At 40.9% G+C, this 12,579-nt stretch overlaps 1 protein-coding gene and 1 pseudogene across 6 annotated transcripts; both read left to right on the top strand.

Annotated features, from left to right (window-relative positions):
- The first annotated feature begins 53 nt into the window (after positions 1–53).
- On the top strand, positions 54–7,110 carry CHCHD7 (coiled-coil-helix-coiled-coil-helix domain containing 7). Of its 5 annotated transcripts, none has more exons than XM_011937558.1 (5): positions 68–149; positions 1,068–1,215; positions 2,899–2,968; positions 4,986–5,084; positions 5,862–7,110. In XM_011937558.1, exons 2-5 carry the CDS (start codon positions 1,157–1,159, stop codon positions 5,964–5,966), a joined length of 333 nt encoding a protein of 110 aa, XP_011792948.1. In that variant the 5' UTR covers positions 68–149; positions 1,068–1,156; the 3' UTR covers positions 5,967–7,110. The 5 variants fall into 5 exon arrangements, with proteins under 5 accessions (XP_011792951.1, XP_011792948.1, XP_011792952.1 ...); XM_011937562.1 differs by having other exon boundaries at positions 4,942–5,084; XM_011937561.1 differs by lacking the exon at positions 1,068–1,215 and having other exon boundaries at positions 54–149.
- Positions 104–731, top strand: LOC105508707 (annotated as a pseudogene). Its single transcript, XR_001001318.1, has one exon. The product of XR_001001318.1 is annotated as an uncharacterized LOC105508707 (transcript).
- Positions 7,111–12,579: the final 5,469 nt, after the last annotated feature.

Raw genomic sequence — 12,579 nt, 5'->3', positions numbered from 1 at the left:
CTGGCGGCGGCGCGCGCCGATTGGGCGGGCTGCCGCCGGGGAGCGGGGGCAGCAAGTTCGGATGCGCGCTACTTAAGGTCCTGCTGCGTGAGCCATTGACGTGTTTGGAGCTGGAGACGGCCTGGGTGCTGGCTAAGCGGAGGCCCGAGGTGAGTGGTCCCCCGCCCTACCTCCCCAGCGGCCTCAGAAAAGCGGGAAGAGAGGGGTGTCCTTGGGCCGCAGCGGGGCCCGAATCCACTTATGCGGCGCGGAGGCGCTCCCGCCAGGTTTCGCCGCAGCGCGAACCTCTTCCCGTTGCTCTTCCTCCTGCCACAGGGGTCTGTTCGCTCCGGGGGCGAGGAAGATGACCCCTGCCTAGTCCGGGCAACCTTAGCTCTTCTTCTACTCTCCTTCTCTGTAGCCTCTGAAGCGCAGTTGCCGGCCCCACCCCCAGTTCCCTGCGTTTTCCTCGCCCCTTGCCTCTTTCGGCATGGTCTCAGGGCACAGCAAGGTGTGTTCACCTGTGCGCACCGTCCAGGATCAGACGCTGGCGGGCTACACCGCGGAAGGCGGCGAGGCCTCGGGTTCGCCCCTTGTTTCTCCTCGCCCTGCCCGCCCACCTCCGGCGGGCCACCCTTGACTTCTTACCCTCTGCACCTGGCAGTGGGTTAACGGCACGGCGTGTGCAGCTTCCGGGTTTAGAAGAACCGCGGACCCTGCCCGGGCTCCGACCCCGGGGCGTGTGGGCATGAACGTGTTCAGAAACGTTCCCATCCCCCTGCCCTTTCAAAGCTACTTAGAGAGGGGGGACGTGAACCACTGGATGGGAAATCAAGAACTGCTTTATTAAGCACTTTGCCCTTTGGAGTGGATTTTAGAGTTATTACCCGAATGTGCTATGGTTTTGTGGCCCCTCCTTCAAAATCGCTTGGTTTTTTTTTCTGGCTATCCTCTGCAAGTAGTAGAGCCTTGTAACATTTGTTTAGTACATTCAAAAAGTAATAGATAAGGCCCCTTTAGCTGAGCACTCGATGTTGCACTTCAGCCCCGCTCCTCACTGTAAATTGACATTTCCTCTTCAATTCCAGTTAATACACGAGGAACTCATGCAAAGGAGGGGACTTTCGGAAATCCAAACTTAGAGTGCCTTGTATTTAGAATCCGGAAGGAAAAGGAAATGAAATCTGAAGAAACTCATGCACCAAACTCGAACTGGTTATATGTCATGTTACCTAGGTATTATTTTTAAAGAACTTCTGACTGACAATAAAATATAGAGTAGGATACTTTCACGTAAGGCACGAAACTTAAATTTAATGCAAGGTTGTCTGATCCTCGTTGAGATTATTAAATCTAAAGTGTATGAACAGCTAAGAAGAGTTCTGTGTTCTCACATCATAGGATATATGTAAAAAAGAAAGCTGTGAATTTATTTACTATCATCTCTCAGGAAGAAGTCAAGCGTGAAAAAAAATTGTCTTCAGGAGAGGAAGAAGCTTGTAGATATAATTGAACAGCATCGATTTCTTTTTTGCCAAGATGTTACTGTTTGCTGGATGTTTTCTTGTATTGTTCAATGAAAATCATAAAATTTTTATTCAGTAATTACTTAATGAACACCAGAATAACCAAACTCTTTTCCATTGTTTTTTTGCAAAGCCTGGTCTCCTTTGGCCTGGACATCCTCGTCTTTCCCATAGTAGATCCAGGCTGGGTGAGTCTTTTTTTTTTTTTTAAGACGGGGTCTCCCACTGTCCCTTGGGCTGGAGTGCAGTGGCAGGATCTCGACTCACTGCAATCTCTGCTTCCCAGGTTCAAGCGATTCTCCTGCCTCGGCCTCCTAAGTAGCTGGGATTACAGGCACGTGCCACCAAGCTTGGCTAATTTTTGTATTTTTAGTAGAGACAGGGTTTCACCATGTTGGTCAGGCTGGTCTTGAACTCCTGATCTTGTGATCCGCCTGACTCGGCCTCCCCAACTTTTGCAAAGCTGTATCTCTAGGAATTGAATTGCAAGATTACAGAAGCACAGTAGCATTCCCTGACTTCCTGCAACCCAGGGAAGTAATCAGTTAAAAAGAAGATGCCACTGGAAGTAAAATTTCGACTCTTGTTTTTTAAACAGTATAACTTTTCATAATGTCAGCTAAGCAATAACTTGGCTTTTTGGTGTGTTGGCAACCCTACTATTGGCCGTAAAATAGGCACTCTGGTACTTCAGTTGATGAATGTTTTTGCTAGAGTTGGACTGTACTGAATTCCATTCTTATTTTGTATGCTAATTGCTGTAAAATAAGGAAGTAATTGTTGGAATGCATACTGTATTCTTAGGTTTTATTAGTGCATTTGGTTGCTTAAGAATAAGGGTAAACCACAACTGAATTATAATTGAACTATCTTTCTTTTTTGTTTTTTTGAGACAGTCTCTCTCTGTCACCCAGGCTGGAGTGCACTGATGCAATCACAGTTCACTGCAGCCTTGACTTCGTGGGCTATAATGATCCTTCCACCTTAGCCTTCCAAGTAGCTGGGACCACAGGCACACGGCATGACACCAGGCTAATTTTTGTATTTTTGGTAGAAATGGGGTTTCTCTATGTCGCCTAGGTTGATCTTGAACTGCTGAGCTTAAGCAGCCCTCCAGCCCCAGCCGCCCAAAGTGCAGGGATTACAGGCAGGAAACGCCACACCCAGGCCGTAGATGCATTTCAGTCCAATATATGGCCTTTGTGTTGAGGCATGGCCATACAAAGGAAAAACACGTTCAAGTTTTTCACAAAATACAGAGAATACACGAAGTTCCTCACTAGGTGATCATTATGCCAAAATCAAAATTTCAGGTACTTTTAGGGCTATTGAGATGTATTGATTTATTTTCTGTTGTCTACTGCGTAATTATTTTTTTTCTGTCTACCCTCAGTAAGAAGACTGTCAGGATGCCCTTGGTAACACGGAGGCTGAGAGATCCTGACATAAATCCTTGCTTGTCGGTAGGATGGTTTGCTTTAATTTTCATGAGTGTTAAGTTGGAAAAACAGGCTGCTTTTAGTTTTGTGGGCCTTTGTTTTCTGCAGTTGTTGAATAAAGTTATTTCTCTACAAAAAATATTGCTGGCCAGCATATCCTATTTAACTAGAGCATTTTTAGATGTTTATAATTTCTCTAACATTCATGTTTTCTTTTATTTTCCTTATTTGTATAATATGCAAGCATTTGGTTGTCACTGTAAAACTACACAGGAAAATGTAACACTGAGAATGTTTAGTCCAAACATGGAAAACTGGAAGGTATGATATTTTTAAACTGTCACTGACATTTATTGTTTCACTAGTAATAATAGCATCATGTCCTTGACATCCTGGCTGAGAGTAATGGGCTGATAATAGAATTAGCCTATTTAAAGCTTACAGGTTTTCACAAAGGTATCTCATAAACAAAATGTCTTAAGAGTAAGCTTTTATTGGCATTTATTTGGTATGATTTGCAATACTTATTTGTGGTTTTGCTACCTTTGAATAATGTAGTTATCGTACTGGTCCCATGAAAATTATACTCTTTAGTGATATGCATTTTCCAAATATATACATTCATTAAATATTTGGCATAGAAATTCGGCTTTGTTCTGTTTAGGTAGAACATGTTTCTTAGATATGTGTTGCAAACTATCTATCCATATAGCTAAAGCTTTCCTTTAGATCTGTTGTCCCCAACCTTTTGGGCACCAGGGACTGGTTTTTTGGAAGACAATTTTTCCACGGACGGGGAAGGGGGTGGGCATCAACAGGCGTTAGATTCTCATAAGGAGCTTGCAACCTAGATCCGTCACAGGCATGCAGTTCACAATAGAGTTCATGCTCCTGTGAGAATCTAATGCTCCCACTGATGTGACAGGAAGGGGAGCTCAGGCGGTAAGGCTCACTCGCCCACTGCTCATCACCTGCTATCTGACGGGGTTCCTAACAGACCACAGACCAGTACTACTTTGTGGCCCGGGAGTTGGGGACCCCTGCTTTAGATGACTTCACAGAATCATACCTTTCACTTTTAAGTTATTCAATGTACTTCCAGTTCACACAGCTTAAATTTAATCCCCATGTGGCACCTACTTTCCTTTGAATTTATAGCCTGTGTTGTTGACTTTGGTTTTGAAGTAGTATCTATTAAAATTGCTTATCTGTAATCCAAGCACCTTGGGAGGCCGAGACGGGCGGATCCCGAGGTCAGAAGATCAAGACCATCTTGGCTAACGCAGTGAAACCCCGTTTCTACTAAAAAATACAAAAACCTAGCCGGGCGAGGTGGCGGGCGCCTGTAGTCCCAGCTACTCGGGAGGCTGAGGCAGGAGAATGGCGTGAACCCAGGAGGCGGAGCTTGCAGTGAACTGAGATGGCGCCACTGCACTCCAGCCTGGGCGACAGAGCGAGACTCCGTCTCAAAAAAAAAAAAAAAAAATTGCTTATATAATAGTGTATTTGTATAGTGGAGTAAATGGTAGCCAAAAATGCATTGAGATGAATGGTGTTAATTTAGGTTGTCTTGATGTAGACCAGTTATTAGTGATTTACTTGGAATCTTGAAACCAACGTTATGATCAAACATTCAAGCCAAAGTGAAAATCTGGAAAAGCAGGAGAGATGTACTGTGAGTCAGGAGATGGATTCTGATTCTAGCTGTGCAGTAGTCATTTAACACATTGCACCTTGCCTCAGTTTCTTACTAAAATGGTTACTGGATTAATTAATCACAGTTACTTGGCTCAAATTCCTGTGATCACATATTCAGAAAACAGGCCCAGATTATAAAAAGGAAGGTGTTAGCCTTAGCACAGTGCATACTGGGATAGTTGGCGAGATTGTCCAGTTTTTATTAGAGTCTACCTGTCAAAATGAACACAAATGAACTATTTCACATTGTTTGCTTCTAGGGAAGCAGCTTGTTTATTTTTTTGTCTGTTTGCTTTTAGATCCTATTCTGCCTTTTAAATGATGCCTCTCTTATGTCTGTAAGGAATCTGATGCTTCCACCAGATGTCTGGATGAAAATAACTATGACAAGGAAAGGTGTTCCATTTACTTCTTAAAGTATAAAAACTGCCGGAGATTCTGGGTAAGCCTAGATTGGTTAACTTTGTGTTAAAACCCATCTCGTAGGCTTGAAACTGAAGCCTAAAATTAGTCAGTACCCACAATCCTTTCCCACTGATGGCTGTAGGGAAACTTTTCAACTTTATCCTCTGCTGCTTTAGCCCTGAATGATCCTTGAGAGCTCTTGTTAGCTGCCTCCTCCTCCTCTAAGCTATAAGAATGCAGTTTTAATATAGGTGGGTCTTCCTAGGCATTTAAGTATCTGCAGCCCTAAAACAATGTCTTTGTTATAAATTTAGTTTTCCTGGAGATGAACAGAATATTTCACTTCCCTTGTCATAACACATCATGTTAGACTTCCATTTCTGCCTTTTTCTTTCTCACTGCCATCCGTGGTAGTTAAAATGCTCCATTTTTCTGAAAACGTTGGTATATAATTTCTGTTTCCTTGAACCACTGGATCCAGGTATTTCCTTTCCCTTCGCTACACGCACTGTTGGTTTTATTTCACGATTATTCAGTAGCTCTTCTTGATGGACTGTATATACTTTTGTACTTTGTATATTCCCATCCCAATTGCTGTTAATGTATTCCTGTGGGAATGACTACTTCTGTTTAATTGTTAATAATTTAAAAACGTTTATCTGGAGTCCTATAATTAGGTTTTGGGTTTTTTTTTTAAACTTGATTTTTAGAATTTCCTGTTTGAGGAAGCAATAGCAAATGACTGGCAAATGATTAGCATTTAATACATGACTGATTTTGATTTCTTCTGTTTTATTTTAATGCCTGTACACAGAATTCTGTCATGATGCAGAGAAGACAGAACGGAGTGAAGCCATGTATGCCTACGGCAGCAGAAAGAGATGAAATCTTGAGAGCAGTGGGAAAGATGCCCTATTGAATGTTTGCATTAAAAGTATTTATATAACTTAGAAGCAGATGAATATTTCTAATAAATGATCGCTGTAATATTTAAGACTATACACCCCTCACCCAGACAGACATTAAGTTCTTCAAGTGGAGACAGTGAAGTCACCCCGTGTCCTTTTTGCTTGCTGTCAGTTGCTGCTGGCTGTGCTGTGGCATGAGTTTGCATGATTTTCTCGAGGCATGGAGTTAGGTAAGGCTACATGAGAAATCGAACTTTTCCACTGGGTTTTGAAAGAAGAATATGATGTGAACAAGTAAAGACTGAATGGGGCTGAGATGAAGGCAATGTTTCCAAGTAAAGGAAATGTTATGAGCAAGAGTGTGAGGCAAGGGAAGCTGGAACCACATTCAGAGAGTATCCTGTAGATTGCTCCACCTAGAATCTCAGGTGGGTGGAGCAGTGGTGGGAGAAGACTGGAAAGGTAAGTTGAAGGTAAGGAATGTGTGGCGGGCCTCAGATCCCAGGCTCATTCCTCAAATCAGTTCTTCCCTCAGTTATCTTTGTTTAAATAAGGTTAGTACATTCACTAGGGACAAATGGGTTTTTCTAAATAAATGGCATAAAAAAGAACTGGTCGTCTTTCTTTAAAGAAAGGCTTAGTTACAGGATTCTGTGATTGAAATCCTTAAATATTGGGTAGCTGTAGTATCAATTTTTGAAACACAGTAATGGGAAGAAAGACAAATGGATTCCCTTAGAAGTAGAATTTCTGTTTGCAGGATGAGTTGGGTAGGGAAAGGGGTCAGGGTTCATCAGGTGAACTCAACACTGTGATGAGGCTAGAACCTCACTTTATGATATAAACACAATACTTATTCAGTGTGGTGACTGGGATAGATTGTGAAGCAACCCTCCTTATGCCCACTGCCTTTTGGAATCATTTGTTTCATTCACGGTAGTTTTATGAAGACATACTATTATTGAATGAAATTTAATATGTACTTGAAAACATTGCTTTTGTCCCTTTTCTTCATCTGGTCTAATTCAAGAACATTGTTTTAATGGCTGGTGACAATGAACCATCTGTCTGAGTCTAAAACCAGGCTCAAGTTTCTAAGCCACATGACCTTGATTGTTAAATGTAGTTATATTTGAATAAAAAATGGATTATTTCTAAGCCACATGACCTTGATTGTTAAATGTAGCTATATTTGAATAAAAAATGGATTATTTCCAAAATTCTTTTCATTTGCATTGACTGCTATAAAAATGATGGATGAAAACAGTACCAGAAAAGAATGAATGCATACCTGTGTAAGAAGTATTTTAGTACTTTTTTAAGCACACTTGTTAAAGGGCTTGGAATTTTAATGTCACTTCTTTGAATGTACATACCAATATCAACATTCATCTCGTAACTAGTTGTCCTGATGCCAGTCTTGTTGAGTCTTTTCAGTACCTTTGACTTATTGCTGAGCACTTCAGGTAAAGACGTGGATGGATACCCGCCTTCCCACCAGGTCCTCCTGCCCGCTGGGCCTCTGGGTTGAGGTTGATGTAGGTTCAAGAACTGCAGTTGGCAGCCGGGCATTGTGGCTCACGCCTGTAATCCCAACACTTTGGGAGGCCGAGGCAGGTGGATCACGAGGTCAGAAGATCAAGACCATCCTGGCTACCATGGTGAAACCCCGTCTCTACTAAAAATACAAAAAATTAGCCGGGCTTGGTGGCGGGCGCCTGTAGTCACAGCTACTCCGGAGGCTGAGGCAGGAGAATGGCATGAACCTGGGAGGCAGAGCTTGCAGTGAGCCGAGGTCGTTCCACTGGGCGACAGCGAGACTGTCAAAAAAAAAAAAAAAAAAAAACCAGTTGGTCACCAGTGGCACTCTGTAGGGAGCTATAGTTCTGGAGATTGGGGAAGAAACTTTTTTTTGAGATGAGTGCCGCTCTGTTGCCCAGGCTGGAGTGCAGTGGTGTGATCTTGGCTCACTGGAACCTCTGCCTGCCAGGCTCAAGCGATTCTCGTGCCTCAGACTCCCAAGTACCTGGGATTACAGGCATGAGCCACCATGCCCGGCTAATTTTTGTGGTTTGAGTAGTGATGGGGTTTCACCATGTTGGCCAAGAGGCTGTCTCGAACTGCTGACCTCAGGTAATGCACCTTCCTCAGCCTTCCAAAGTGCTGGGATTATAGGCGTGAGCCACCGCGCACAGCTCATTTTGTTTTTTAGATACAAGTCTCACTCTGTTGCCCAGGCTTCAGTGCATTGGCATCATCATAGCTCACTGCAGCCTTCAGCTCCTGGCCTCAAGCCCTCCTCCCACCTCAGCCTCCTGAGTAGCTGGAGTTGTATCTGCCTGCCTGGCTCCCATTTTCTCCTAATGCCAACCTCCAACACTTAGGCAACTGGTAATCTACTTTCTGTTTATCTTATTGTCTATTTACGGACATTTATATAAATGGAATCATATAATATGTGGTCTTTTATGACTGGCTTCTTTGACAACCTCATGTTTTCAAGGTTCATTTATGTTGTTGCATGTATCAGTACTTTAGCATTCCATTATGTGGCTATACCACATTTTATTTATCCATGAATCAGCTGATGGGCATTTGGATTTCCACTTCTTGCCTATTATGAGTCATGCTGTTTTTTGAACATTTTGTACAAGTTTTTATGTGAACATTAATTTCTCCTTAAGATATATACCTAGGAGTTGAATTGCTGGGTCAGGTGGTAACTTTAACCTTTTGAGGCACAAACAGTTTTTCAAAGTCGCTGCACTGTTTTACAATCCTGTCAGCAGTGTATGAGAGTTCCAAATTTCTCAGCTTCCTCATTAACACTTGTTATCTGCTTTGGATTACAGCCATCGTAGTGGGTGTGAACTGGTATCTCCTTATGGCTTTGATTTGCATTTCCTTGATGGCTAATGATGTCAACCAAATTTTAATGTGTATATTAGCAGTTTGTATTTCTTATTTGGAGAAATGTTTATTTGGATCCTTTGCCCATTTTTAAATTTTTAAATTGGGTTGTCTTAATTACTGAGTTTTAAGAGTTCTTTATATATAACAGATGAAAATTCCTTATCAGATATATGGTTTGCAATTTTTTTCTCCCATTCCGTGGGTTGTATTTTCACTTTATGGTGTACTTTGAAGCACAAAAGTGTTTGATTTTGATGAACTCCAATTTATTTTTTTCTTTTGTTGCTTTTGGTATCATATCTAAGAAAGCATTGCCTAATCCAAGGTAACAAAGATTTCCACCTTTTTTTGTAGAGTGTTATGGTTTTAGCTCTTACATTTAGGTCTTTGTATATTTCGAGTTAATTTTTGTACCTTATGAGGTAGGAGTTAGGCTTCATTCTTTTGCATATGGCTATTCAGTGTTCCCAGCACCATTTATTGACAAAGAACTATTCTTTTCTTCATTGAATTGCCTTGGCACCATTGTTGCAGATTTGTTGACTGTACATGTGAGAGTTTATTTCTGGCCTGAAATTCTATTCCATTGATCTGTATAGGTCTGTCCTTATGCCAGCACCACACTGTCTTGATTACTGTAGCTTTGTAATAATGGCACAGCTCTTTGATGATTGGTTTCTGTAAGTGTGTTTTTTATAAAGTGCTTTCAATGACAAACTAATTGTTTGGGGAGTTTTAATCAGCAAATCCTTAACATATATGTAATGACTCCGTCCAGGCAAAACTGTTCAGTTTAAAATTTGTCTTCGGTAATTCCCTAATTCCTAGTTTGCCTCTTGACACCTACCCTGAAAACTTCAGTATACTCTTCTTATAACCTGGTTGTTCAAGATCTCATGGCACCACTTTTTAGTGGCAGTCTCAGGAGTTTTTCTCATCACCACTGTTAAATTTGCCTCTATTGTATTTATTTCCCTTTCCAAGATTCTACTTTGGGAGAGGTGAAGCTAATTAATTTGATAAATTGTGTCAGTGGGCGCCATGAGAAATTTTGGAGTCAGGCAAGCTTTTGATATCAATTATCAACTAACAAAATATGGAGAAGGCATTTTACTGCTTAAACTACATTTTTTTAAAAATTTTTCCTTTGCAAAATAAAAACCGAAGGTGAAAAAATTAGAGTGCATTAGGTGACTCGATTTGCCTAATTTTACCACGTTCAGAAACATACCCAGCTATCCAGAGTACACAAAGTGAGTATCACAGTAGAGATGAGGGAGAATTAAGAGAAGGTGAGAAGAATTCTGACCAAGCATGCGAGGAAGGCCTTAGAGAGATTACACATGAGCTGAGCCTGAAAAGACAGGTGAAATTTTAACTGGAGCAGTCAAGAGATGGCCATTCAAGTTCAGAAAACAGGATACATTGGGAATGGTGAGTGTGCATGGAAGGAATGCACAGGTTGAGCATCCGAAATTTGAAAATCTGAAATCTAAAATGTGCTGAAATCCCAAATTTGATGCTCATAGAAAATGCTTATTAGAGCATGCCAATTTCGGATTTTCAGTACAATAAATCTGTCCCAGAAGCAGCCGGTGTCAAGAATTTTCAAGATTTTCCATGCATTTAAAAGCTTATCTATTACATAAAAAGAACGTCATAGTACATGAGCTATAGGATACCTTGCTTTTTTCACTTGATGATATTAAGTGATATTAAGGTTAGAATAATTTTCTATTTGTGATTATAGATTTACTTTATTTATTTCAGTGGCTTCAGTTTCTGGCATACCATTCTGTTTTATGGCATACCATTATTGAAGCAATCTCCTGTTGATGAGTATGCTATAAACAAGATTGCAACATCTTTGTTCTTGGATCTTTGTCTGTGCATGTTTTAATCTGTAAAATTTCTAAGAGTGGAATTTCTAGGTTAAAGCTTTCTGCATTTAAAAATGTGTAGATACTGCAAATCAATTGCCCTTCAAAAAGGACCACACCAATTTATACGCTCATAAACAAAGCCTGTGAGTGTTTCTTTCCTGACACCCTCAGTCCCACTGGATACTTGAAAACTCTTTCATCCTTACCAGTCTAATCAGTGAAAAATGGAACTGCAGGTTTTTGGTTTTCCCTTGCCCATTTAAAACATGTTGGTGCAAATGATTTGGGGACCTTTGGTCTATCAAAGAAATTACCTGTTTGTCATATGTCTTCTATGTGTTTTCCCTAGTTTGTCTTTTAACTTTATTTTTTGCTTGTAAAGGTATTTCTGTACAGTGTTTTACATTTCAATGTAATTAAGTGGATCCGTTTTTTAATTTATGATTTCTGGAGCTCCATAAATACTCAGTGAATCCACGTACCAGTACTGCTGTTACCGTTCAATTCTGTTCAACAGATATTTGCCAGGTGTCTATAATGTGCAAAATGCTAGGCTAACATTGTGGAGGAGCATGGAAGAATAACACCATCCTGGCCCTCAAAGAATTCTATTCTGCTGTAAGGGAAAATGAAACAAACACCGTAATAGGAATAAGAGCAAACTTTTAAGAGGGGACCCTCAATAAACACAAAGGGGCAATAAACACATAGCATGTTGGAGGAGAAGTTCTTATGGGAGTCAGGGTATGTGAAGGGAGGTAGCAAGAGAAAAAGTCTAGAAAGGTAAAATGGGTGTAGATTATGAAAGGCCTTGAATGCCGTGCTTGGTATTTTAGACCTTATTCTGTATGCAAGAGAAAGCTATGAAGGATTTTGAGATGGAGAGGATCAAATCTAATTTGTGTTTAGAAAAATCTAGAGGCATTGAGGCAGACAGTTTATTACAGTGATTCTGAATCACACTGCAGCTGTCTTAACTTTTCTCCCATTGAATCTTACCCCCACCTCCCACCACCATTCCTTCTCTATACTATGGCCAGGCAAATCTTTCTAAAACACAAACGAATTAATTCCTCTCCTTGGGAAAAAATTCCCAAGACCTGCTCACCACCTCAGGCACATGTTCACATTTCTTCCCTCGGTTTACAAAATCCCCTGAGAGCTGGCACATTTATGAAGGGAGCAGCTTGAGGAAGCTGAAAAGGGATTTGGTTTTGGACACATAAGACCCAGCTCATGTCCTCAATGACCTTAGATTTTAGTTAGAGAGAGAGACATAAAATTATCTAACTATAGGCTGAGCATCCCTTACCTGAAATACTTAGGACTGGAAAAGCTTTTTATTTTGATTTTGAGTTTTTAAATTTTGGAGTATTTGCATTATACTTAGTTGAGCATCCCAAATCTGAAAATCCGAAATTGGTATGCTCTAATAAGCATTTTCTGTGAGTGTTAAATTTGGGATTTCAGCACATTTTAGATTTCAGATTTTCAAATTTCGAATGTTGAACCTGTGCATTCCTTCCATGCACACTCACCATTTCCAATGTATCCTATTTTCTGAACTTGAATGGCCATCTCTTGACTGCTCCAGTTAAAATTTCACCTGTCTTTTCAGGCTCAGTTCGTTTGTAATCTCTCTAAGGCCTTCCTCGTATGCCTGGTCAGAATTCTTCCCACCTCCTCTTAATTCCCCCTCATCTCTACTGTGATATTCACTTTGTGTACTCTGGATAGCTGGGTATGTTACTGAACGTGGTAAAATTAGGCAAATCGAGTCACCTAATGCACTCTGATTTTTTCACCTTCAGTTTTTATTTTGCAAAGG

Source organism: Colobus angolensis, unplaced genomic scaffold, assembly GCF_000951035.1.
Source record: "Colobus angolensis palliatus isolate OR3802 unplaced genomic scaffold, Cang.pa_1.0 Scaffold166, whole genome shotgun sequence".
NCBI classification, from domain to species: Eukaryota; Metazoa; Chordata; class Mammalia; order Primates; family Cercopithecidae; genus Colobus; species Colobus angolensis.
This window is presented reverse-complemented; position numbering and strand designations above follow the sequence as displayed.

What these genes read in the sequence shown, in the direction of transcription:
- CHCHD7 (XM_011937558.1), top strand. Translation starts at nt 1,157, where the DNA reads ATGAAATCTGAAGAAACTCATGCACCAAACTCGAACTGGTTATATGTC. An exon ending in TTATATGTCATGTTACCTAG is followed by an intron (nt 1,216 to 2,898) that starts GTATTATTTTTA and finishes GTCTACCCTCAG; the next exon opens with TAAGAAGACTGTCAGGATGC. An exon ending in ACATAAATCCTTGCTTGTCG is followed by an intron (nt 2,969 to 4,985) that starts GTAGGATGGTTT and finishes TATGTCTGTAAG; the next exon opens with GAATCTGATGCTTCCACCAG.